Source organism: Pseudophryne corroboree, chromosome 6, assembly GCF_028390025.1.
Source record: "Pseudophryne corroboree isolate aPseCor3 chromosome 6, aPseCor3.hap2, whole genome shotgun sequence".
Lineage (NCBI taxonomy): Eukaryota > Metazoa > Chordata > Amphibia > Anura > Myobatrachidae > Pseudophryne > Pseudophryne corroboree.
In genome coordinates this window covers 391,646,363-391,669,592 of record NC_086449.1, presented here as the reverse complement: position 1 = coordinate 391,669,592, position 23,230 = coordinate 391,646,363, and the positions used below count along the sequence as shown (strand labels likewise).

At 47.5% G+C, this 23,230-nt stretch overlaps 1 protein-coding gene across 6 annotated transcripts in view; it reads left to right on the top strand.

The window, feature by feature from the left end:
* IL15RA (interleukin 15 receptor subunit alpha) overlaps positions 1–23,230 on the top strand; it is a 185,253-nt gene that overhangs the window by 63,472 nt on the left and 98,551 nt on the right. For all 6 annotated transcript variants that reach the window (XR_010179351.1, XR_010179350.1, XM_063926795.1 and 3 more), the window contains exons 2-3: positions 12,018–12,209; positions 18,795–18,854. Coding sequence is in view for 4 of the 6 variants with exons in the window: in XM_063926795.1 (XP_063782865.1) it covers positions 12,018–12,209; positions 18,795–18,854 (252 nt within the window). In the remaining 2 variants the exon portion in view is untranslated. The remainder of the gene's footprint in view (positions 1–12,017; positions 12,210–18,794; positions 18,855–23,230) is intronic.

Genomic DNA, 23,230 nt, shown 5'->3' with positions numbered 1-23,230 from the left:
AACCAAGAAGCTTTTTACTAAATCAGATAAACTAATTTGGCCCTAAAAGGGAGATCTCACTTAACTGCCTAGTCCTAAAAAGATCACCTGTTTTGGGTAGGCAAAAGACTTAACTAATACATAGTTATGTTACAAAGAAAAACAAAGGTAAATAACAAAACATACAATTATGAGATGCACAGAGTGACTTCAAGTAAATAAAATGAATAAAAAGCCAGAAGCCTAAATAATTTTATTCTGAGGTTTTCGGTGATCTGTGTGGGGAGACCGCATAAGGCAGAAGATGGGACTCCTAGCACAATTCTACTCCTTTGTAGAGTCAACACTCGGGAGAGTGTGTTTCTGATCCTTATAGTTCCACAGCCACACTCCGCCTAGTAGCCTCCCTCTCTTGTGATTTTATGACCCTTTCAAAATCAGAATTGATTGTTTGTACTTCAGTATCTGAAGGTCCTTTGTGTGTCCATAACCTCTGGTGTTTCCCTGTCAAGTGGGCAGGGGATACAAAAATTTACAACCTTTGTCAGAAGTGTCTTTAGTTTATGACCAGCTGAGCCCAGCCATGGCAGGAACCATGGCACTTCCCTTTGTCTTCAAAAGACCTTGTCATGACTGAGGTTTTGTGAACCCGGTGTTAGTGAAGTCTGTGCGGGCGACTGGAGGACTATGTGAATACTTTCACTGACCTGGTTTGGGGGTGTTGTGGGCTTGGGGTTTCTTCCGGTGACCAGGAAGAGGGACCGCAGCAGAGATGACCGAATCTAGGTTCTCCTCATGCAGGATTTGGTCGGCAGACAGGAAGCAGGTATGGATGCTGGAGGTCTCCTGAAAGAGAGAACTTGAAAAGGTGCTGAGGAAAGAATTAAGGAGTACCGGATGCTGGAGACACCAACTACGCTTGTGAGCACTGGGTTTTTGGAGGCACTGAGGTGCTAGGAGGCACTGAGGTGCAGAAGTGCCTGGAGGCACGGAGGTGCTTGGAGGCACGGAGGTGCTTGGAAGTACGGAGATACTTGGAGGCACGGAGATACTTGGAGGCACGGAGATAATTGAGGCACGGAGATGCTGAGGCACGGAGATGCTGAGGCACGGAGGTGCTGAGGCACGAAGGTGTTGAGGCACGGAGGTGCTGAGGCACGGAGGTTCTTGGAGGCACAGAAGTGCTGAGGCACGGAGGTTCTTGGAGGCACGGAAGCCACAGGGATACGGGAGCTCTGGAGATCACAACTACAACAGCAGTAAAACTGAAACACGGCAGCTGTGGTTTACAGTGGAGACTATGGAATACAGTACTGTGCCTTTAAGATGAACCACTGCAGCTGTGCCTTTACATTGAGACTCATGGAAATAGTGAAAATCAGTGGCAACACAAAAGTAAACCAAACAGGGTAACAAGGGAACAGAGTTTCCACAGGAACTTAAGTACAAAGGTTACCTTTAGGGAGCTCAGCTTTAAGACTCACACAGAGCTGTGTGTGACACGAGGAACTGGCCCAGTTTCTAACTCAGCCTCCCAACTTATACTTTCTGGTCCTTGGTGATTGGTGAGCAGGATTAGGTGATGCAGAGAGTCTCAGGCTGGCAGAGGATTGGATAACTCTGGGTCAGGTAAACAGTCACTGTCATGTGACTACTCTAGACTAGGCTGTGATGTAGAATGAGGCCTAGCAGGCCGAGAGAACACTGAAGCCTGAACTTCTGCAAAACATAGGATGCTGGCTTTTAGGCCTAAACTTCAGATTACTGAATTCAGCCTCACACAGGAGCTCACCACAGGTGGAGCTAATTAACTATTACCTTTCAGGCAGAGAACTCAGGAAAACTCATAGTGCTGACAAGCTGTTTAACTCAGTGAGTAAAAAGACACAGGATCCGGGACAGATGGCAGGGGTAAGTCACCAAATATGAAACCTACAGTCAGGATTGTGACAGTATCCCCCTCTTCAAGGGTGGACTCCGGACACCCATCTTGAATCTTAGAGGAACTTGAGAAATTCATATAGAAGAACTTAGGACCTTCGTTGATGCCTCTTCTTCTTACCGGAACATTTGGTTTTGACCAGGGAGAGCGGAATCTCCTGTAAAGAAAAAACTTCCTTAGAAAACATGGGACCTCCCCTGAAAGAAGTAGCATGAACTGGATCAAATTCAGAGACTGAGTCCAAGTCTAACGGAAAATACGAATCTCCTTTAGATACACAGTTTGAAAATGACAAAGAAGTGCACTGTAGCTTTGAATTTTTTGGCGGAGAACTTAGTATTGGGCTAGGAGAGACTCCTACATGACCAACCTTAATGGTCGAATTCTTACGGAAGGAGATACTTGGATTATCTTTGGCAGGACTGCACAAACTTACTTTCTCTGACGTCCTAGTGGATGCTGGGAACTCCGTAAGGACCATGGGGAATAGCGGGCTCCGAAGGAGGCTGGGCACTCTAGAAAGATTTATGACTACCTGGTGTGAACTGTCTCCTCCCACTATGACCCTCCTCCAAGCCTCAGTTAGATTTTGTGCCCGGCCGAGGTTGGATGCACACTAGGGGCTCTCCTGAGCCTTTAGAAAGAAAGTATAGAAATTAGGTTTTTTATTTTCAGTGAGACCTGCTGGCAACAGGCTCACTGCAGCGAGGGACTAAGGGGAGAAGAAGCGAACCTGCCTGCTTGCAGCCAGCTTGGGCTTCTTAGGCTACTGGACACCATTAGCTCCAGAGGGATCGACCGCAGGCCCAGCCTTGGTGTTCGGTCCCGGAGCCGCGCTGCCGTCCCCCTTACAGAGCCAGAAGCAAGAAGAGGTCCGGAAAATCGTCGGCAGAAGACATCAGTCTTCACCAAGGTAGCGCACAGCACTGCAGCTGTGCGCCATTGCTCCTCACACACACTTCACACTCCGGTCACTGAGGGTGCAGGGCGCTGGGGGGGGGCGCCCTGAAAAGCAATAATAACACCTTGGCTGGCAAAAATACCACAATATATAGCCCCAGAGGCAATATATGTGGAAAATACCCCTGCCAGAATATAGGAAAAAGCGGGAGAATAGTCCGTGGAAAAGGGGCGGAGCTATCTCCTTCAGCACACTGGCGCCATTTTTCCCTCACAGCTCCGCTGGAAGGAAGCTCCCTGGCTCTCCCCTGCAGTCTACACTACAGAAAAGGGTAAAAAAGAGAGGGGGGGCACTAAATTTAGGCGCAGTATACATTTATATAGAAAAAGCAGCTATAGGGGACATAACTCAGTTAGTCCCTGCATTATATAGCGCTCTGGTGTGTGCTGGTATACTCTCACTCTGTCCCCCCAAAGGGCTTTTGTGGGTCCTGTCCTCTGTTAGAGCATTCCCTGTGTGTGTGCGGTGTGTCGGTACGGCTGTGTCGACATGTTTGATGAGGATAATGATGTGGAGACGGAGCAGATGCCTTTAGAAGGGATGTCACCCCCTGCGGGGCAGACACCTGAGTGGATGAGCTTATGGAAAGAAATGAGTGCACGTATAGACTCCTTACATAAGAAATTTGACGACATGCCAAATGTGGGACAGCCGACTTCTCAGCTCGTGCCTGTCCAGGCGTCTCAAAGGTCATCAGGGGCTCTGAAACGCCCGCTACCTCAGATCGCAGACGCAGATGTCGACACTGATACTGACACCAGTGTCGACGACGATGAGTCTAACCTGATGCCCACTAAGGCTATTCACTGCATGATTGAGGCAATGAAAGAGGTGTTACACATTTCTGATATAAATACAGGTACCACTAAAAAGGGTATTATGTTTGGGGAGAAAAAACTACCCGTAGTTTTTCCCCCATCAGATGAATTAAATGAAGTGTGTGAAGAAGCGTGGGCTTTCCCTGATAAAAAAATGGTAATTCCTAAGAAGGTACTAATGGCGTTCCCTTTTCCCGCCAGAGGATAGGTCACGTTGGGAAACACCTCCTAGGGTGGATAAAGCGCTCACACGTTTGTCTAAAAAGGTGGCACTACCGTCTCCGGATACGGCCGCCCTCAAGGAACCTGCTGATAGAAAGCAGGAGGCGATCCTGAAGTCTGTATACACACACTCAGGCATTATACTTAGGCCAGCTATTGTGTCAGCATGGATGTGCAGTGCTGCCGCTGCGTGGTCAGATAAACTGTCAGAAAATATTGACACACTAGACAGAGACACGATCCTGCTAACCATAGACCATATCAAAGACTCAGTCTTATATATGAGAGATGCACAGAGGGAAATCTGCCGGCTGGCATCTAAAGTAAGTGCATTGTCCATTTCTGCTAGGAGAGGCTTATGGACTCGCCAGTGGACAGGAGATGCAGATTCTAAAAGGCACATGGAAGTTTTGCCTTATAAGGGTGAGGAATTATTTGGGGATGGTCTCTCGGACCTAGTTTCCACAGCAACGTCTGGGAAGTCAGCATTTTTACCCCATGTCCCCTCACAGCCTAAGAAGGCGCCGTTTTATCAGGTTCAGTCCTTTCGGACCCAGAAAAACAAGCGTGGAAAAGGCGGGTCTTTTCTGTCCAGAGGCAGAGGTAGGGGAAAAAGGCTGCAACAAACAGCAGGTTCCCAGGAGCAAAAGTCCTCCCCCGCTTCTTCTTCCAAGTCCGCCGCATGACGGTGGGGCTCCACAGGCGGAGCCAGGTACGGTGGGGGGCCGCCTCAAGAATTTCAGCGATCAGTGGGCTCGCTCACAGGTGGATCCCTGGATCCTTCAAATAGTATCTCAGGGGTACAAACTGGAATTCGAGGCGTCTCCACCCCACCGGTTCCTAAAATCTGCCTTGCCGATTGCTCCCTCAGACAGGGAGGCGGTGCTAGCGGCAATTCACAAGCTGTATTCCCAGCAGGTGATAATCAAGGTACCCCTACTTCAACAAGGCCGGGGTTACTATTCCACATAATTTGTGGTGCCGAAACCGGACGGTTCGGTGAGACCCATTTTAAATTTGAAATCCTTGAACACACACATAAAAAAATTCAAGTTCAAGATGGAATCGCTCAGGGCGGTTATTGCAAGCCTGGACGAGGGGGATTACATGGTATCCCTGGACATCAAGGATGCTTACTTGCATGTCCCCATTTACCATCCTCACCAGGAGTACCTCAGATTTGTGGTACAGGATTGCCATTACCAATTCCAGACGCTGCCGTTTGGACTGTCCACGGCACCGAGGGTATTTACCAAGGTTATGGCGGAAATGATGATACTCCTTCGAAAAAAGGGAGTTTTAATTATCCCGTACTTGGACGATCTCCTAATAAAGGCGAGGTCCAAGGAACAGTTGTTGGTGGGAGTAGCACTATCTCAGGAAGTGCTGCACCAGCACGGCTGGATTCTGAATATCCCAAAGTCACAGCTGGTTCCGACGACACGTCTACTGTTCCTGGGTATGATTCTGGATACAGTCCAGAAAAAAAGTGTTTCTCCCGGAGGAGAAAGCCAGGGAGTTGTCATCTCTAGTCAGAGACCTCCTGAAACCAAAACAGGTATCGGTGCATCACTGCACGCGGGTCCTGGGAAAGATGGTAGCTTCTTACGAAGCAATTCCCTTCGGCAGGTTCCATGCCAGAATCTTTCAGTGGGACCTGTTGGACAAATGGTCCGGATCGCATCTTCAGATGCATCGCTTAATAACCCTGTCTCCAAGAACCAGGGTGTCTCTACTGTGGTGGCTGCAGAGTGCCCATCTTCTAGAGGGCCGCAGGTTCGGCATACAGGACTGGGTCCTGGTGACCACGGATGCCAGCCTTCGAGGCTGGGGGGCAGTCACACGGGGAAGAAACTTCCAAGGACTATGGTCGAGTCAGGAGACTTCCCTTCACATAAATATTCTGGATTTAAGGGCCATTTACAATGCCCTAAGTCAAGCAAAATCCCTGCTCCTACACCAGCCGGTGCTGATCCAGTCAGACAACATCACGGCAGTCGCCCATGTAAATCGACAGGGCGGCACAAGAAGCAGGATGGCAATGGCAGAATCCACAAGAATTCTCCGATGGGCGGAGAATCATGTACTAGCACTGTCAGCAGTGTTCATTCCGGGAGTGGACAACTGGGAAGCAGACTTCCTCAGCAGACACGACCTTCACCCGGGAGAGTGGGGACTTCATCCAGAAGTCTTCCAGATGCTGGTAAACCGTTGGGAAAAACCACAGGTGGACATGATGGCGTCCCGCCTCAACAAAAAGTTAAAAAGATATTGCGCCAGGTCAAGGGACCCTCAGGCGATAGCTGTGGACGCTCTAGTGACACCGTGGGTGTACCAGTCGGTTTATGTGTTCCCTCCTCTGCCTCTCATACCAAAGGTATTGAGAAGAATAAGAAAGCGAGGAGTAAACACAATTCTCGTGGTTCCGGATTGGCCAAGATGAGCGTGGTACCCGGAACTTAAAGAGATGATCTCAGAGGACCCGTGGCCTCTGCCGCTCAGACAAGACCTGCTACAGCAGGGGCCCTGTCTATTCCAAGACTTACCGCGGCTGCGTTTGACGGCATGGCGGTTGAACGCCGGATCCTGAAGGAAAAGGGTATTCCGGAAGAAGTCATTCCTACGCTTATTAAAGCCAGGAAAGATGTTACGGCAAATCATTATCACCGCATATGGCGGAAATATGTTGCATGGTGCGAGGCCGAAAAGGCCCCAACAGAGGAATTTCAACTAGGTCGATTTCTGCATTTCCTGCAAGCAGGAGTGAATATGGGCCTAAAACTAGGCTCCATTAAAGTACAGATCTCGGCTCTGTCGATTTTCTTTCAAAAAGAACTAGCTTCAGTACCTGAAGTTCAGACATTTGTGAAAGGAGTGCTGCATATTCAGCCCCCGTTTGTGCCTCCTGTGGCACCTTAGGATCTCAACGTGGTGTTGAGTTTCTTAAAATCACATTGGTTTGAGCCACTAAAAACCGTGGATCTGAAATATCTCACGTGGAAAGTGGTCATGTTATTGGCCTTGGCTTCAGCCAGGCGAGTGTCAGAATTGGCGGCTTTATCATGTAAAAGCCCTTATCTGATTTTCCATATGCAAAATTGAGGACTCGTCCCCAGTTTCTCCCTAAGGTGGTGTCAGCGTTTCACCTGAACCAGCCTATTGTGGTGCCTGCGGCTACTAGGGATTTGGAGGACTCCAAGTTGCTAGACGTTGTCAGGGCCCTGAAAATATATGTTTCCAGGACGGCTGGAGTCAGAAAATCTGACTCGCTGTTTATCCTGTATGCACCCAACAAGCTGGGTGCTCCTGCTTCTAAGCAGACTATTGCTCGCTGGATTTGTAGTACAATTCAGCTTGCACATTCTGTGGCAGGCCTGCCACAGCCAAAATCTGTAAATGCCCATTCCACAAGGAAGGTGGGCTCATCTTGGGCGGCTGCCCGAGGGGTCTCGGCTTTACAACTTTGCCGAGCAGCTACTTGGTCAAGGGCAAACACGTTTGCAAAATTCTACAAATTTGATACCCTGGCTGAGGAGGACCTGGAGTTCTCTCATTCGGTGCTGCAGAGTCATCCGCACTCTCCCGCTCGTTTGGGAGCTTTGGTATAATCCCCATGGTCCTTACGGAGTTCCCAGCATCCACTAGGACGTCAGAGAAAATAAGAATTTACTCACCGGTAATTCTATTTCTCGTAGTCCGTAGTGGATGCTGGGCGCCCATCCCAAGTGCGGATTGTCTGCAATACTTGTAAATAGTTATTGCTAACTAAAGGGTTATTGTTGAGCCATCTGTTGAGAGGCTCAGTTGTTTTCATACTGTCAAACTGGATATAGTATCACGAGTTGTACGGTGTGATTGGTGTGGCTGGTATGAGTCTTACCCGGGATTCAAAATCCTTCCTTATTATGTCAGCTCGTCCGGGCACAGTGTCCTAACTGAGGCTTGGAGGAGGGTCATAGTGGGAGGAGCCAGTGCACACCAGGTAGTCATAAATCTTTCTAGAGTGCCCAGCCTCCTTCGGAGCCCGCTATTCCCCATGGTCCTTACGGAGTTCCCAGCATCCACTACGGACTACGAGAAATAGAATTACCGGTGAGTAAATTCTTATTTTTGTATCAGACTGTGGTAGTTTGAATGAAGACGAACTGAGATTCTTTTTGGAGCATGATCTTTTAACTGAGTCAGATTCCGAGGGCTTTGGAGTAAATTCTTTAAAGACTGCATTACTAAAAGTCTGTAAATCATGGAACACAGGATCATTACTCTCAAAAAGCATGTTGGCCCACTCCAAAGCTCTTCCTCTGAATGCCAGGAACAGATATCGAGTAACGTTGGAAGGAGTTACTGCACCTGAAGGATCAGACTCCATCAGAGAGAGAAATTGTTCAACCAGAGCGGCATATTGCAATAAATCTCCATCAAAGTAAATAGGTGGTAAACCATCAGACGAAAGCTTAGAGGCTGAAACTGGAGAAATCTTTGGCTGGCGAGTAGGACTGGATTGGATCCGAGGATACTTGAATTGGCTGAAGCCAACAGAGACTGACCAGGCAGGGCCTGGAGTATCGCTGGAACCGGGACGGACTGACCTGGCGGAGCCTGGAATATTGCTGGACCGGCAGGAGCCCCCTCTTCACGGGGCTGGGCTGAGGCAGGAGCCCCCTCTTCACGGGGCTGGGCTGAGGCAAGAGCCCCCACTTCACGGGGCTGGGCTGAGGCAAGAGCCCCCTCTTCACGGGGCTGGGCTGAGGCAAGAGCCCCCTCTTCACGGGGCTGGGCTGAGGCAAGAGCCCCCTCTTCACGGGGCTGGGCTGAGGCAAGAGCCCCCACTTCACGGGGCTGGGCTGAGGCAAGAGCCCCCACTTCACGGGGCTGGGCTGAGGCAAGAGCCCCCACTTCACGGGGCTGGGCTGAGGCAAGAGCCCCCACTTCACGGGGCTGGGCAGCACTCTGTAGACTCTCTGGCTGGGCAGCACTCTGTAGACTCTCTGGCTGGGCAGCACTCTGTAGACTCTCTGGCTGGGCAGCACTCTGTAGACTCTCTGGCTGGGCAGCGCTCTGTAGACTCTCTGGCTGGGCAGCGCTCTGTAGACTCTCTGGCTGGGCAGCGCTCTGTAGACTCTCTGGCTGGGCAGCGCTCTGTAGACTCTCTGGCTGGGCAGCGCTCTGTAGTCTCTCTGGCTGGGCAGCGCTCTGTAGTCTCTCTGGCTGGGCAGCGCTCTGTAGTCTCCCTGGGGCTGGACCCTCTGAACCCCTCACTGGGGCTGGACGCTCTGAACCCCTCACTGGGGTTGAAGACACAGACGCCCCTCCTTGGGCTGAAGACACGGACGCCCCTCCTTGGGCTGAAGACACGGACGCCCCTCCTTGGGCTGAAGACACGGACGCCCCTCCTTGGGCTGTAGACACGGACGCCCCTCCTTGGGCTGTAGACACGGACGCCCCTCCTTGGGCTGTAGACACGGACGCCCCTCCTTGAGCTGTAGACACGGACGCCCCTCCTTGGGCTGTAGACACGGACGCCCCTCCTTGGGCTGAAGACACGGACGCCCCTCCTTGGGCTGAAGACACGGACGCCCCTCCTTGGGCTGAAGACACGGACGCCCCTCCTTGGGCTGAAGACACGGACGCCCCTCCTTGGGCTGAAGACACGGACGCCCCTCCTTGGGCTGTAGACACGGACGCCCCTCCTTGGGCTGTAGACACGGACGCCCCTCCTTGGGCTGAAGACACAGACTCCTCTATGACTCTAAATGGCTTGAACATTCTTCTCTGGACACCCAACTTGGGATAAGGTCTTTTAATCACCGGACCCCAGTCATAAATTTGAGTCTCTTTCAGAGTAGCCATCTTGATACCCCTGTCAGCAGTAGCAGGATCGGCTACTGTGGATGACTTGTAGACATGAGCACTGTGATACTGAGATTTGTCACCATTCCCTGGCTTACGAAGAATGCAATCTTTAACAAAATGACTGGAATTTCCACAGTAAAGACAGAGGTGTAGCTCCCTACGCCGCTGACGTTCAGCTTCAGAGGGTTTGGGCCGTGGATAGCTCTGATGAACAACTTTTCCTTGCACAGAGGAAGAGACTCTATTAACTGGATGGGACAAAACAGGATCAACAACGTTGGTAGTATTCCTGAAGAGATCAGGCATCACAGAAAGAATACTAGACAAAAGTTCTTGTAACTGTAATAACATCTGGTAGAAAATCTGCAGTTGGTCAGGAGTCTTAGTGCAGAAGGTCAGAGAATCTCTGGAGAAAGAATTCCGCTGCAGACACTGTGCTAATTGACGCTGAGTCGACTCCAGACCTTCCAAGCATCCTGCAATATTGCTTAGGAGGTCCTGGGTCAGACAAACACTTTCGGCCAGTTCCTATTGTCATGACTGAGGTTTTGTGAACCCGGTGTTAGTGAAGTCTGTGCGGGCGACTGGAGGACTATGTGAATACTTTCACTGACCTGGTTTGGGGGTGTTGTGGGCTTGGGGTTTCTTCCGGTGACCAGGAAGAGGGACCGCAGCAGAGATGACCGAATCTAGGTTCTCCTCATGCAGGATTTGGTCGGCAGACAGGAAGCAGGTATGGATGCTGGAGGTCTCCTGAAAGATAGAACTTGAAAAGGTGCTGAGGAAAGAATTAAGGAGTACCGGATGCTGGAGACACCAACTACGCTTGTGAGCACTGGGTTTTTGGAGGCACTGAGGTGCTAGGAGGCACTGAGGTGCAGAAGTGCCTGGAGGCACGGAGGTGCTTGGAGGCACGGAGGTGCTTGGAGGCACGGAGATACTTGGAGGCACGGAGATACTTGGAGGCACGGAGATAATTGAAGGCACAGAGATAATTGAAGGCACGGAGATGCTGAGGCACGGAGATGCTGAGGCACGGAGGTGCTGAGACACGGAGGTGCTGAGACACGGAGGTTCTTGGAGGCACGGAAGTGCTGAGGCACGGAGGTTCTTGGAGGCACGGAAGCCACAGGGATACGGGAGCTCTGGAGATCACAACTACAACAGCAGTAAAACTGAAACACGGCAGCTGTGGTTTACAGTGGAGTGCACAGCCTTATTGTCTCCTGGAGAGCACAGTTGTTAAATAAGTGTCTCCTACACTTGACTTCATGCTGTGAAGAGCAGATATTCAATTCCTTTTATTTTTTTATATACATTTTTTATTAAGAATTTGGATCAGATATCCACTTCCTTACAACCAAATGGTTTAGAGCAGAACCTGGCTTGTAATTTGTCATGAGAGAACAATATACATTTTGCGAGCACTATAATAATTTTCATCATGGTCATGGCCAGGCTATTAGTCATAGGACCGTGAGCACAGTTTACCCAGGGCACACAGAATGCATACAGTGATACGTGACTTTGAGGAATTGCTGTAACCCATGGCGACTACCACAGTCCCCTTTTCCCACAAAGTTTCCAATGACCTCTACTGTACATCAGCTGTGATAACCAGGTTAAGTCTTCCTTATGGGGGCACTCCATTCTCAGCTGAGCTCATTTACACTACTGGGGGTCGTGGCTGGGCACAGCTCCACAGATGAATGGAATAGACTTCAAGCAGTTGTGGTGGTAACTCATACAGTAAAAAAAATTGAAGAATGCATGGGACAAACATATGCGCCCCCCAAAAAAACAGACGAAAATATAAAAAAACAAACACAGAGAAAAAAGAGCATGAATCTGTGTGTTCTTTTCTTTCATCAAGTGTAGTGTTTATCGCTATTTGGACAGTGGGCAGTGTGTATGGATTTAAAGGGAGAGATTCAAATGTTTGAAAAGTCGGTTGGGTGTCTGTTTTTTCCTGTCTGTTAGATAGGAAAAACAGACACCCAACTCACTTTTCAAACATTTGAATGTCACCCCATGAGTCTTTCAGATTTGACTTCTGTTTAGGAGTACATACTATACATACTGTGCTGTGTAAGTCTTGTCACATTGTAAAAAAAAGTTTAAAAAGCGTAAGTATTGTTGTATCCAAATAGTGTTATGGCTTTGATTCTATTCTTTGTTTTTTGTTTTTTTTTACATTTATGTGTTTATGAATATATATATATTTCTATTTCTCACTAATTAGCCTGCAGTGCCCCAAAGAGCGTGGAAAACACTGTGTGTCCTGAAACTCAAACCTATTTGGCTAATGAATACTTTCGTTATGTGTGCAAAGATGGCTTCAAAAGGCAAGCTGGTACATCAAATCTCGCTGTTTGCTTTTTTAATACCACTATTAAGGAATTAGAATGGAAATATGGAAACATCTCATGCATCCGTGAGTACTAATGTTATGAAGTAGAACTAAAGAGATTTTATTACTTTTTTGACTTTAGCATAAATAATTCACATAGTGTTGTTGTATTCTGCTCCTGTGCACATGAAAACAAATATTATTATACTTGTTCCCTGAGTCGTAATATTGCCCCAAACCACCACAGGAATATTAGGTATGAAACTGTATTTTACTACCAACTTTAGAGTACCTTTGCCCCAAACTCAAGGATTAAACGCATAAATGTTCTCAACTAGGTTTAGTATTGCCCAAAATGGAGGTGCGGAATATAATGTACCCGTGGTTTTCACAAGGAGTCCCCCGCAAGGGAATTTGGACTTCGCTGTGACCGATGCGCAGGTCTTAGCCCTCTGAGTATCCTGTTTGACAGGCTAGTACCCAGAATGGATGCAGGAGAGTAGATGGCATTGCCTATCGGGTCCAAACTTTCCAGCATTTGGTACATATGGATGATGCAAGCAAAGCTCAGAAAACTGCATTTTCAGGGGTTTGACTGCATTTTTCACATTGATGTATCCCGCCCATAGGATCAGATGCAGAGCTACCAGGGAGATCCTGTCACCGCTTCTTGAGGCGCGTGCCAGGGTCTCCGGCTACAAGGACATCAGTCCCTGGGTCTGTCCCAAGGCAACTGCGTGCGGCTTGCGTTAGAGTCACCTTCGGCCACACCGCCACTGGTCAGCATGACAGCGGTGAGTATAACCCGGCTAGCGGGGAATCCAGGAGAAGACAAGGTGGTACTTAGGGTCAAAAGCAGTCCGATAACATGCTCTGCAAACTACCAGTGCTTAGTATAGCCGTCTGTATACAGCGGCAGTGCTGCTCGGCAGAATGCTACAAACCAAGTATTGATCTCTGGCTTCAGGTCTAGTCTAGGGACACATAGCCACGGCCACCGCTATTTCATGCAAAGAGCTACCTACGCACATCGGGGAGACATCTCCCGCAGACTCCATTGTTTTGGTTTTTTTTTTATTGGCGCCTGAAGCGGATATCGGAAGGGGCGGAGCCTAGCTCCGTGTAGATTTCCAACTCCTGGACTCCCCAGCGCTTCCTGTTAGTTACAGGACAGCCCATGCAGCTTAGACCGGGGAACAGGGATGCTGATATGCTGTTGTTGACCTCGCTGCTATGTACTGTAAAGCGCTGACACTCCTCTTCAAACAAATGTGAGTCTCATTCTCGGAGGTGGTGATAGGGGGAGACCACGTTATAGAAGGCTGCAAAAGCCTAAAGGGACCCATACACTACAACAATATGTCCTGAGGCTGAAGTCGGAGGCGATTTGCCTTGAACTCTCCCGGGAGCTTCCCGGGAGTGGTTCCATAGGACTCCATACAATTTGGTACATTTTGCATGAGATATATCATATGCGATCCCAGCCATGCCTGCGGGAACCGACATATCACAAGTGCAGCACTAAAGATCTAGGGGAGCCGATCCGACCCTCACGGGAACGCGGATTGGAAACACCTCCAAAATGCCTGATTTCACCCGATAGATCGGCCCAAATGCCCGAAATTGGATGAAATCGGGCATTATCGTTTTTTTGTGTAGTGCCCATAAGGGGCTTATGCTCAGGCATACTACTCTAGATTGCCTGGTTTCACTGAAATGCTGTGCATGAGCCCAGTGAGCATGAACATGAAGGGACTGCTTCATTTAACTAAAAAGTCTACTGTTTATACACCTGGAGGATTTAAACAGCAGTGGGGAGTGTGTTCCAGCATGTATCCGCTCTGTCCCTATAGGTGTAGTTAGGCACAACCCACCCAACGTCATTAGGTTCTGGTACAGCATGGAAGGCTCATACCTTTCCCGAAGTTACACATGTAACCAACTCAGGGTCTCCGGTTCCTCGGATGGTATTCAACACACCTTCTAGAGGGCTGTCACTTAGAGCATGGCCCTTGGTTTCAGAATGAGGTGCTGTGAAGAGGGGTGGGGGGTCACTGCCAGGGGCGCTGGTCTCATCAGGAGTTCTTCCTACCAATCAACACATGGACACTCTTGGCAGTATACAAGGTCCTTCGTCTGTAACTTCTTTTACTCTGAAAATCGGGTTACGTAACACAAAACTGATGGAACTCTAAGCACAGGGCAATGCGAGAGGTACATAGCATCCTCCTGTGGGCTGCACAATTCGCCATAGCGTTCTCTGCGGTATTTCGCTGCATAGAAATTCATGAGGCAGTCTACCTCCGTCATCAGAATCTTCAATCTGAGGAACTGGATGCTCCTTCCACCACTCTTCACACAATTAATCCATAGTTGGGGTGGGCCTTAACAGTCTTTGGTACTGCTCCGGACCTCTGGGTTGGGAGGCCAAGGCTGTGGGCGCCTTAATGGGAGGCTGAGCTGCTGTTAAGATGAACAATCTTCTATCATACTCCACTCCACCATCAGGTGATGGTTCGAAGTCACCTCCCAATTTTATTAAGTCTCCTTGACCGTTCCTTAAGTACTTGACTTTCTGCCTCAAGTACTCTAATGCTGAAAGTGCAAGAATGCAACAGTCATCCTGTTGGCTCCATATTGACCTTGCATGGTTTGATACACTAACTGTGTCTTATTCGCGTAGACATCTCGTGTCCACTGTCTCTATGGGAGATCCTTTTCTAACAAGCTCCACTGGTCGGTACACACTTACAGCATTCGTGGTGTAGCTGATGAGGCCAAGATGAGGAGTGCGTGGAATTTTCCCTGGTCTTTTCTTCCCACTATGCTTCGTGTTAGACAGACGGTGACTTCCGTACAATACTTCCAAAACTGGAAGTGATATCTGGCATGGTGTAAAAGGCGATGATCTCCTACTACGTTGTTCAGGTTGTCCCGTGTATTTTTTTTTTCTCTTCAGTCTGGACTTTAGACGGGTTTAAGGTTGGGGTCCTTAGCGGTACACTCCCCTCTCTAACCTTTTGTATTTCAGAGACTCAGCTTTGCTACAGGAAGGGCAGACTTCTCTCCAGAGAGCGTTTCACATTCAGTCCCTCTCTCTCTCACTCTGCCCATTTGGTATTCTCTGTCCTCTGGTCATACTTTTTGACTCTTGGGAAGCAGTTTACTTAGGATTTCCCTCCTGGAAGACTTTGCTTCTAAGCACCTTTTGGCTTCGGATACCTGGGTTTTTCCGACCTACTAGTTCTGTTGTATTGCTTTCCTTTTCTGGTCTTCCATAAGGATCAAGCTGTACTCTGTACGATACTGGATTTTTTATCCCTACAGTAGTCTCTTCTTGATAAATGAACCTGTTCTGTCGTGAGTTCCTCAATCCTTTCACTCCTTGGACGTGGTACGGACCCTATGTATATACACAGATAGGGCGGAGAATGGATACTATTTTGTCCTCTTTTATGCAGCTAAGCCAGGATTGGCTGGCATCTCAACGGATGTTGGCTCACTGCATTTGACTGGCCCTTCCACAATCATCCTCCTCGAACTCTGCCAGCATCCATTTTTTCTGCACACTCCAGGCGTGCTATGGGTCCCTTGTCAGTGGTTGTCCAAGGGAATCTTTTACTGTGCACGACTACTCTGTGTGGTTTCCTGGTTAGTCAACAACACTTTTGTCCAGTCATACTGGTTCTATTCTTTGCGGTCCCTGAATCTTGCTTTGACCGCTGTGGTGCAGGTGTCTCAACGCTCTCCCGACAGAGGAGGGTGCTTTAGGACGTCCCCACTGTCTTAAACCTCCAGTGTCCCCTGGTGGATGAAGGAGAAAACAGGATTTTGGTACTTACCAGTAAATCCTTTTCTCCGATTCCACAGGGAGCACTGGACGCCCGCCTAGCGCTGTTTTTCCTGCCCTGGAATGTTGACTCTTGGTTGTGACTACTTCTGTTATTACAGATTGTTTTGCAGATACTTGTATTCCGTTTTCTGGTTTCACCTCTTTCTCTAAAGTTCTGTTCTTTCCGACTCTCCTCTGGCTCAGTTTCTCTAACTGGTCTGGAGGTGGGGATAGAGGAGGAGGAGCCAGTCACACTTTATAACATTAAAGTGCTGGCTCCCATCCACCACCATCTATACCCCCAGTGTCCCCTGTGGAATTGGAGAAATGGATTTACCAGTAAGTACCAAAATCCTGTTTTATGGCATCCGCACTTACAAGAGGGGAGGCACAAACTGTTTTATAACAGGTCGATCTTGCGTAAGCAAAGTTCAGTGAGGGTTTGTTTACACAAATGCAAGCTATGCAGAACTGGATGTAAGTGAAAATACATCTGGTTGAAAGTATATTTACACTTAGTATAGGGTAGATACAAGTTTGCATTAGTGATAATGACAAGTAGTAAACCAGACGCACACATGTTCATTCACCTCTGCCTTTGGAGCATATGTGCATTGTTTCTATGCAGTTTCTTTTTTAATGAAGTCATGATGCTTAAGACTAAAAATGGTGATTACATTTTGATGCAAAAACATAATTACAAACATTCTTTAAAAATAGTATTCAAGAAATGGAAGCAAACACACACACACACACACACACACACACACACACACACACACACACACACACACACTTTTACATAATCTACCGCTTAGGGAATAATAGTATGTGTGGACAATTCTTTAGTAGAAGAGTTGTCCATACATAATATTAAGTTGATCCCCAAAAACTCAAATCATTTCTAAAATCAATTTATTGCTTCAACTTTTTTTCTTGCTAATTTGCCCCTTTTGTGATGTCACAACAAGAGGTTTGCTGGTATACAGTGCATCTGGAAAATATTCACAGCGCTTCACTTTTTCCACATTTTGTTATGTTACAGCCTTATTCCAAACTGGAATAAATTCATTTTTTCCCCTCAAAATTCTACACACAATAACCCATAATGACAACGTAAAAAAGTTTTTTGTGATTTTTGCTAAGTTATTAAAAATAAAAAAACGACGAAATCACATATACATAAGTATTCACCGCCTTTGCTCAATACTTTGTTGATCCACCTTTGGCAGCAATTACAGCCTCAAGTCTTTTTGAATATGCTGCCACAAGCTTGGCACACCTATATTTGAGCAGTTTCACCCATTCCTCTTTGCAGCACCTCTCAAGGTCCGTCAGGTTGGATGGGAAGCGTCGGTGTACAGCCATTTTCAGATCTCTCCAGAGATGTTCAATCGGATTCAAGTCTGGGCTCTGGCTAAGCCACTGAAGGACATTCACAGAGTTGTCCTGAAGCCACTCTTTTGATCTCTTGGCTGTGTGCTTAGGGTCGTTGTCCTGCTGAAAGATGAACCATCGCCCCAGTCTGAGGTCAAGAGCGCTCTGGAACCGATTTTCATCCAGGATGTCTCTGCACATTGCTGCATTCATTTTTCCCTCTATCCTGACTAGTCTCCCAGTTCCTGCCGCTGACAAACATCACATCATGATGCTGCCACCACCATGCTTCACTGTAGGGATGTTATTGGCCTGGTGATGAGGGGTGCCTAGTTTCCTCCAAACGCCTGGCATTCACATCGAAGAGTTCAATCTTTGTCTCATCAGACCAGCGAATTTTGTTTCTCGTGGTCTGAGAGTCCTTCAGGTGCATTTTGGCAAACTTCAGGGAGGCTGCCATGTGCTTTTTACTATGGAGTGGCTTCCGTCTGGCCACTCTACCATACAGGCCTGATTGGCGGATTGCTGCAGAGATAGTTGTTCTTCTGGAAGGTTCACTTCTCAGAGGAATGGTGTAACTCTGACAGAGTGACCAACAGGTTTTTGATCACCTCCCTGACTAGGGCTCTTCTCCTCCGATCGCTCAGTTCAGACGGCCGACAGCTCTAGGAAGAGTCCTGGTGGTTCCGAACTTCTTACGTTTACGGATGATGGAGGCCACTGTGCTCATTGGAACCTACAAAGCAGCAGATATTTTTCTGTACCCTTCCCCAGATTTGTGCCTCAAGACAATCCTGTCTCAGAGGTCTACAGACAATTCCTTTGACTTCATGCTTGGTTTTTGTTCAGACATGCACTGTCAAGTGTGGGGCCTTATATAGACAGGTGTGTGCCTTTCCAAATCATGTCCAATCAACTGAATTTACCACAGGTATAGCTCTCTTGGCATAGTGGTATCACTGATGGTTACCATGTACGTGAACTAGGCTTCAATTCCCGCAAAGGACACATTTGTATTGTATAGCTATGTAAAAATTACCATCCACAGTTTTTTTTTCTAATTTTCCCAAAACAAGTTCTGTCATACTTTGTATACAGACTCAGACATGCACACAGATATACAGTTCAAAATTAGAAAAAAACTGTAGGTGCTACTTTTTGCCAAAAGGCAGAAAAATATGTACACTGAACTTTCATGTAAAGTCTAGAGAGATTCCGCATAAAATTAAACTTTTCTCATAACTTTTCTTACGGACCACAGCAATTCCAAAACTGCATTTACACAAAGCCTTGACTAGTTTGATGCCAGTTTAAATGCCTTCTGTTGGCCATAATATAGATCTCCAAATTCTCTTGAAAGGCTGCATGGATGAAATGTGTACACTGTGAATTGTACAGATTTTATTTTATTTTTAAAATTCCACATGCAATGCCAGTTTAATTGTTTTTATTCATTTTAGGAGACCCATCTATTCCAATCACCCCAGCCACTGTTCTAAATACTCCACCCACAACATCGGGTAAGTATTTTTTTTTTTCTTCCCTTTTTAATGCTCTGCCAAGTTATAGCATTGTATCACAATTTATTTCTTAATGTGCATGGCACTCATTAAATCCCAAACTGATTGCTTCATCTGAAATATATTGTAAACAATTATGAATCGTTGTGTAAATACTGCTGCTTACAGCGACCAGTTTCAAATGTATTTTTTAGCATGTCAAAGAGCTTCAGGTCCTCATTTATAAGTAAATCAGTCTGTAGCCAGGACACATGGAAGGGTCCTTACAATCCTTAAGGCCCATATACACTAGAAGACTTGATCGATGTGGAAGGTGAGCAATTTCCCTTGAACTCCCTGACAAACGATATTAAGTTTACAGACTGAGTTTTTTTACAAACGATTTGAACGACAAACAATCTTGTCTGCTGGGATTGAGTTGCATGCATGGACGACTGACAACCTGCTTCCAACGACCACGGGTGCATGCATCATTGATCATTTGCTTTGTACACACTAGAACGATTTGATCATTCACAACCGTCCTCATATCTATGGAAAATATCTTCTTGTGTGTATGGGCCTTTAGAGTTGACCGCAATATGTGTCTCCAATGATTGACAGGAAAATAACCAGCGGTATCAGAAATATCATTAGTGGCAGCCAGCAAGGAGCCACTTTTATTATGAATGGCTTTATAGCCGTTAATGGTGAAGCCATCAGGGCCAGGCCTTTTGCGGGAAGGGGTAGACTTTATAACCATCTCCAGCTATCCTAAGGTAAAAAAAAGTGCTCCAGCTCATCTCTGTCCTCTGCCGAAAGTGTAGGAATCCCAATTCTATGTCGGTTAGAAGCATTCAGTCACTTGACCACGACCCTGTCCAGATTGTGAAACATTGTAAAGGGAGGAGCAGTAGGAGCAAAATACCCTCGGTGTCATGATACGTCTTGCCTGTGTCATGATACGTCTTGCCTGTGTCATCTGATTTCGCGTATAAAGGTAGCAGCTCTCTGGGCTCTTAGAGCCCTAGCTAACAAATTGAATGGCTATCACACCAGTGGAAGTAACTGCAACACTTCTGAATTGAGTACTTAATTTCATCTAGAAGTAATTGTCACGGGAGAGGGAGACCTTATGAGTTGTCTCCACCTGCCAAATACCTATTTAAGTCATGTATCTTAGTGGTTAAGGGGGACATGTACTAAGCAGAGATAAAAGTTGAGAAGTAAGCCAGTGGATAAATTGCCCATGGCAACCAATCAGCTGCTCTGTATACTTTTTATAGTATGCAAATTATAAACGTTACTTCAATGCTGATTGGTTGCTATGGACAACTTCTGCACTGACTCACTTCTCCACTTTTATCACCGTATAGTACAGTACAGTACATATCCCCCTATATCAGCTATTTATACTTTTATATTAGATAACTTCTAGAAACCTTTTGGACTTACTCGTTCCTCTGTCTGTACTGAGGGGGATAATGACAGTATATATGATAAGAGTGTATCTAACATGCATGATGAGGCTGAGGGTCTGCTTGCTGAGCTGCAGGCAATACTGATGTTCACATAGTTAAGCGATTATTTGCAACAAATCTGAATTGCAGTGTAACAATAAAGCAGCTCGTATTTACCATGCACAGAAACAGTATAACCCACCCAAATCTAAATCTCTCTGCACATGCTACATCTGCCCCACCTGCAGTGCAACATAGTTTTGCCCAATTGCTAACTTTTTTGGTTTGCTAACAACTTTGAATAACCCCCATAGGCCTCCTCCTCCCTCAAACTGACTGTGTGTGTGTGTGTGTGTGTGTGTGTGTGTGTGTGTGTGTGTGTGTGTGTGTGTGTGTGTGTGTGTGCGTGTGAATTGTCTCTTGATTACAGTCACAGTCGTTGTTCTTATACTCTGTTTTAAAATATTACTGCACTGCTACAAGTTATTGTTCATTTTCTGAACCACCCTAGAAATATGGAGAACACCTTTCCACTACAGCTTGTTATAGTCATTTGCATTACCCTTTTTATTACGTGTGCCTGGTGGTTTGTCCCAAACCAGGTGTTATCTACCTTACTAATTTACTAAGTGGGCATTTCCCGGAGTATAATTCCTTGTAGTAATCTGACAATACTGCTACTTTGTTCTTTTGGTTGCTTAGCTGAAAATTGCCCATAGTTTTTTTTTTTTGTTGTTGTTTTTTTTTAAATATAGTGTGTAGTATTTAAGAGAATAACTGTTAAGGCCTGCAGTCAGGCCTTGGCCAGCATTTTAAGGGGTATATGCAATTAGCGGCGAATCGCGGCAATTTTTCGGCCGTTTTTTAATTCGACACAATTCGACCGTCTAATTTCGGCAAGTGGGTGCCGAAATTGACCATATTCAATAAAAAACGGATTCGACAGTCCCGCTGACGAAAAACGGCCGATTTGACGGATTTTGTTCCGATTTTTAAAAAACGGGAAAAAACCCGGAAAAAAATTGCGTCGGGTCCCCCCTCCAAAGCATAACCAGCCTCGGGCTCTTCGAGCTGGTCCTGGTTCTAAAAATCCGGGGGAAAAATGGACAGGGGATCCCCCGTATTTTTAAAACCAGCACCGGGCTCTGCACCTGGTGCAAAAAATACGGGGGACAAAAAGAGTAGGGGTCCCCCGTATTATTTACACCAGCATCGGGCTCCACTAGCTGGACAGATAATGCCACAGCCGGGGGTCACTTTTATACAGCGCCCTGCGGCCGTGGCATTAAATATCCAACTAGTCACCCCTGGCCGGGGTACCCTGGGGGAGTGGGGACCCCTTCAATCAAGGGATCCCCCCCCCAGCCACCCAAGGACCAGGGGTGAAGCCCGAGGCTGTCCCCCCCCCATCCAAGGGCTGCGGATGGGGGGCTGATAGCCTTGAGAAAATGACAAGAATATTGTTTTTTCCTGTAGTACTACAAGTCCCAGCAAGCCTCCCCCACAAGCTGGTACTTGGAGAACCACAAGTACCAGCATGCGGGGGGGAAATGGGCCCGCTGGTACCTGTAGTACTACTGGAAAAAAAATACCCAAATAAAAACGGGACACGCACACCTTGAAAGTAAAACTTTATTTCATACATGCCGACACATACATACTTACCTATGTTGACCCGCCGACTGCCACGCCCCCTTCGTCACTGAAGAATCCGGGGTACCTGTGAAAAGAATTATACTCACCTCAATCCAGTGTCCAGGTTATAATCCACGTACTTGGCAAAAAAAGAAAACGAACACCCGGACCAAACGGACTGAAAGGGGTCCCATGTTTACACATGGGACCCCTTTCCACGAATGCCGGGACCCCACGTGACTGCTGTCACAGAGGTCCCTTCAGCCAATCAGGAAGCGCTACTTCGTTGCACTCACCTGATTGGCTGTATGCGCGTCTGAGCTCAGACAGCGCATCGCACAGCTCCCTCCATTGCTTTCAATGGTGGGAACTTTGCCGTCAGCGGTGGGGTTACCTGCGGTCAGCCGCTGACCGCGGGTGACCTCACCACTAACCGCAAAGTTCCCACCATTGAGTATAATGGAGAGGCTTTGCGATGCGCTGTCTGACAGCTCAGACGTGCAGCCAATCAGCAGAGTGCCAGGACGTTGCGCTCGCTGATTGGCTTAAGAGACCTTTCTGTGACAGCAGTCACGGGGGGGTCTCTGCATTCGGGGAAAGGGGTCCCATGTGTAAACATGGGACCCCTTTCAGTCCGGCTTGGTCGGGTGTTCGTTTATTTTTTTTGCCAAGTACGAGGATTTATATCTGGACACTGGATTGAGGTGAGTATAATTTTATTCACAGGTACCCCGGATCGTCGGATCAGGAGACGTGGCAGTCGGCGGGTCAACATAGGTAAGTATGTGTGTGTCGGCAGGTGTGAAATAAAGTTTTACTCTCAAGGTATGTGTCTCCTGTTTTTATTTGGGTATTTTTTTTCCAGTAGTACTACAGGTACCAGCGGGCCCGTTTTTCTCCTGCATGCTGGTACTTGTGGTTCTCCAAGTACCAGCTTGCGGGGAGGCTTGCTGGGACTTGTAGTACTACAGGAAAAAAACAATATTCTTGTCATTTTCTCAAGGCTATCAGCCCCCCATCCGCAGCCCTTGGATGGGGGGGGACAGCCTCGGGCTTCACCCCTGGCCCTTGGGTGGCTGGGGGGGGGACCCCTTGATTGAAGGGGTCCCCACTCCCCCAGGGTACCACGGCCAGGGGTGACTAGTTGGATATTTAATGCCACGGCCGCAGGGCGCTGTATAAAGGTGACCCCTGGCTGTGGCATTATCTGTCCAGCTAGTGGAGCCCGATGCTGGTGTACAAAATATGGGGGACCCCTACTCTTTTTGTCCCCTGTATTTTTTGCACCAGCACCAGGCGCAG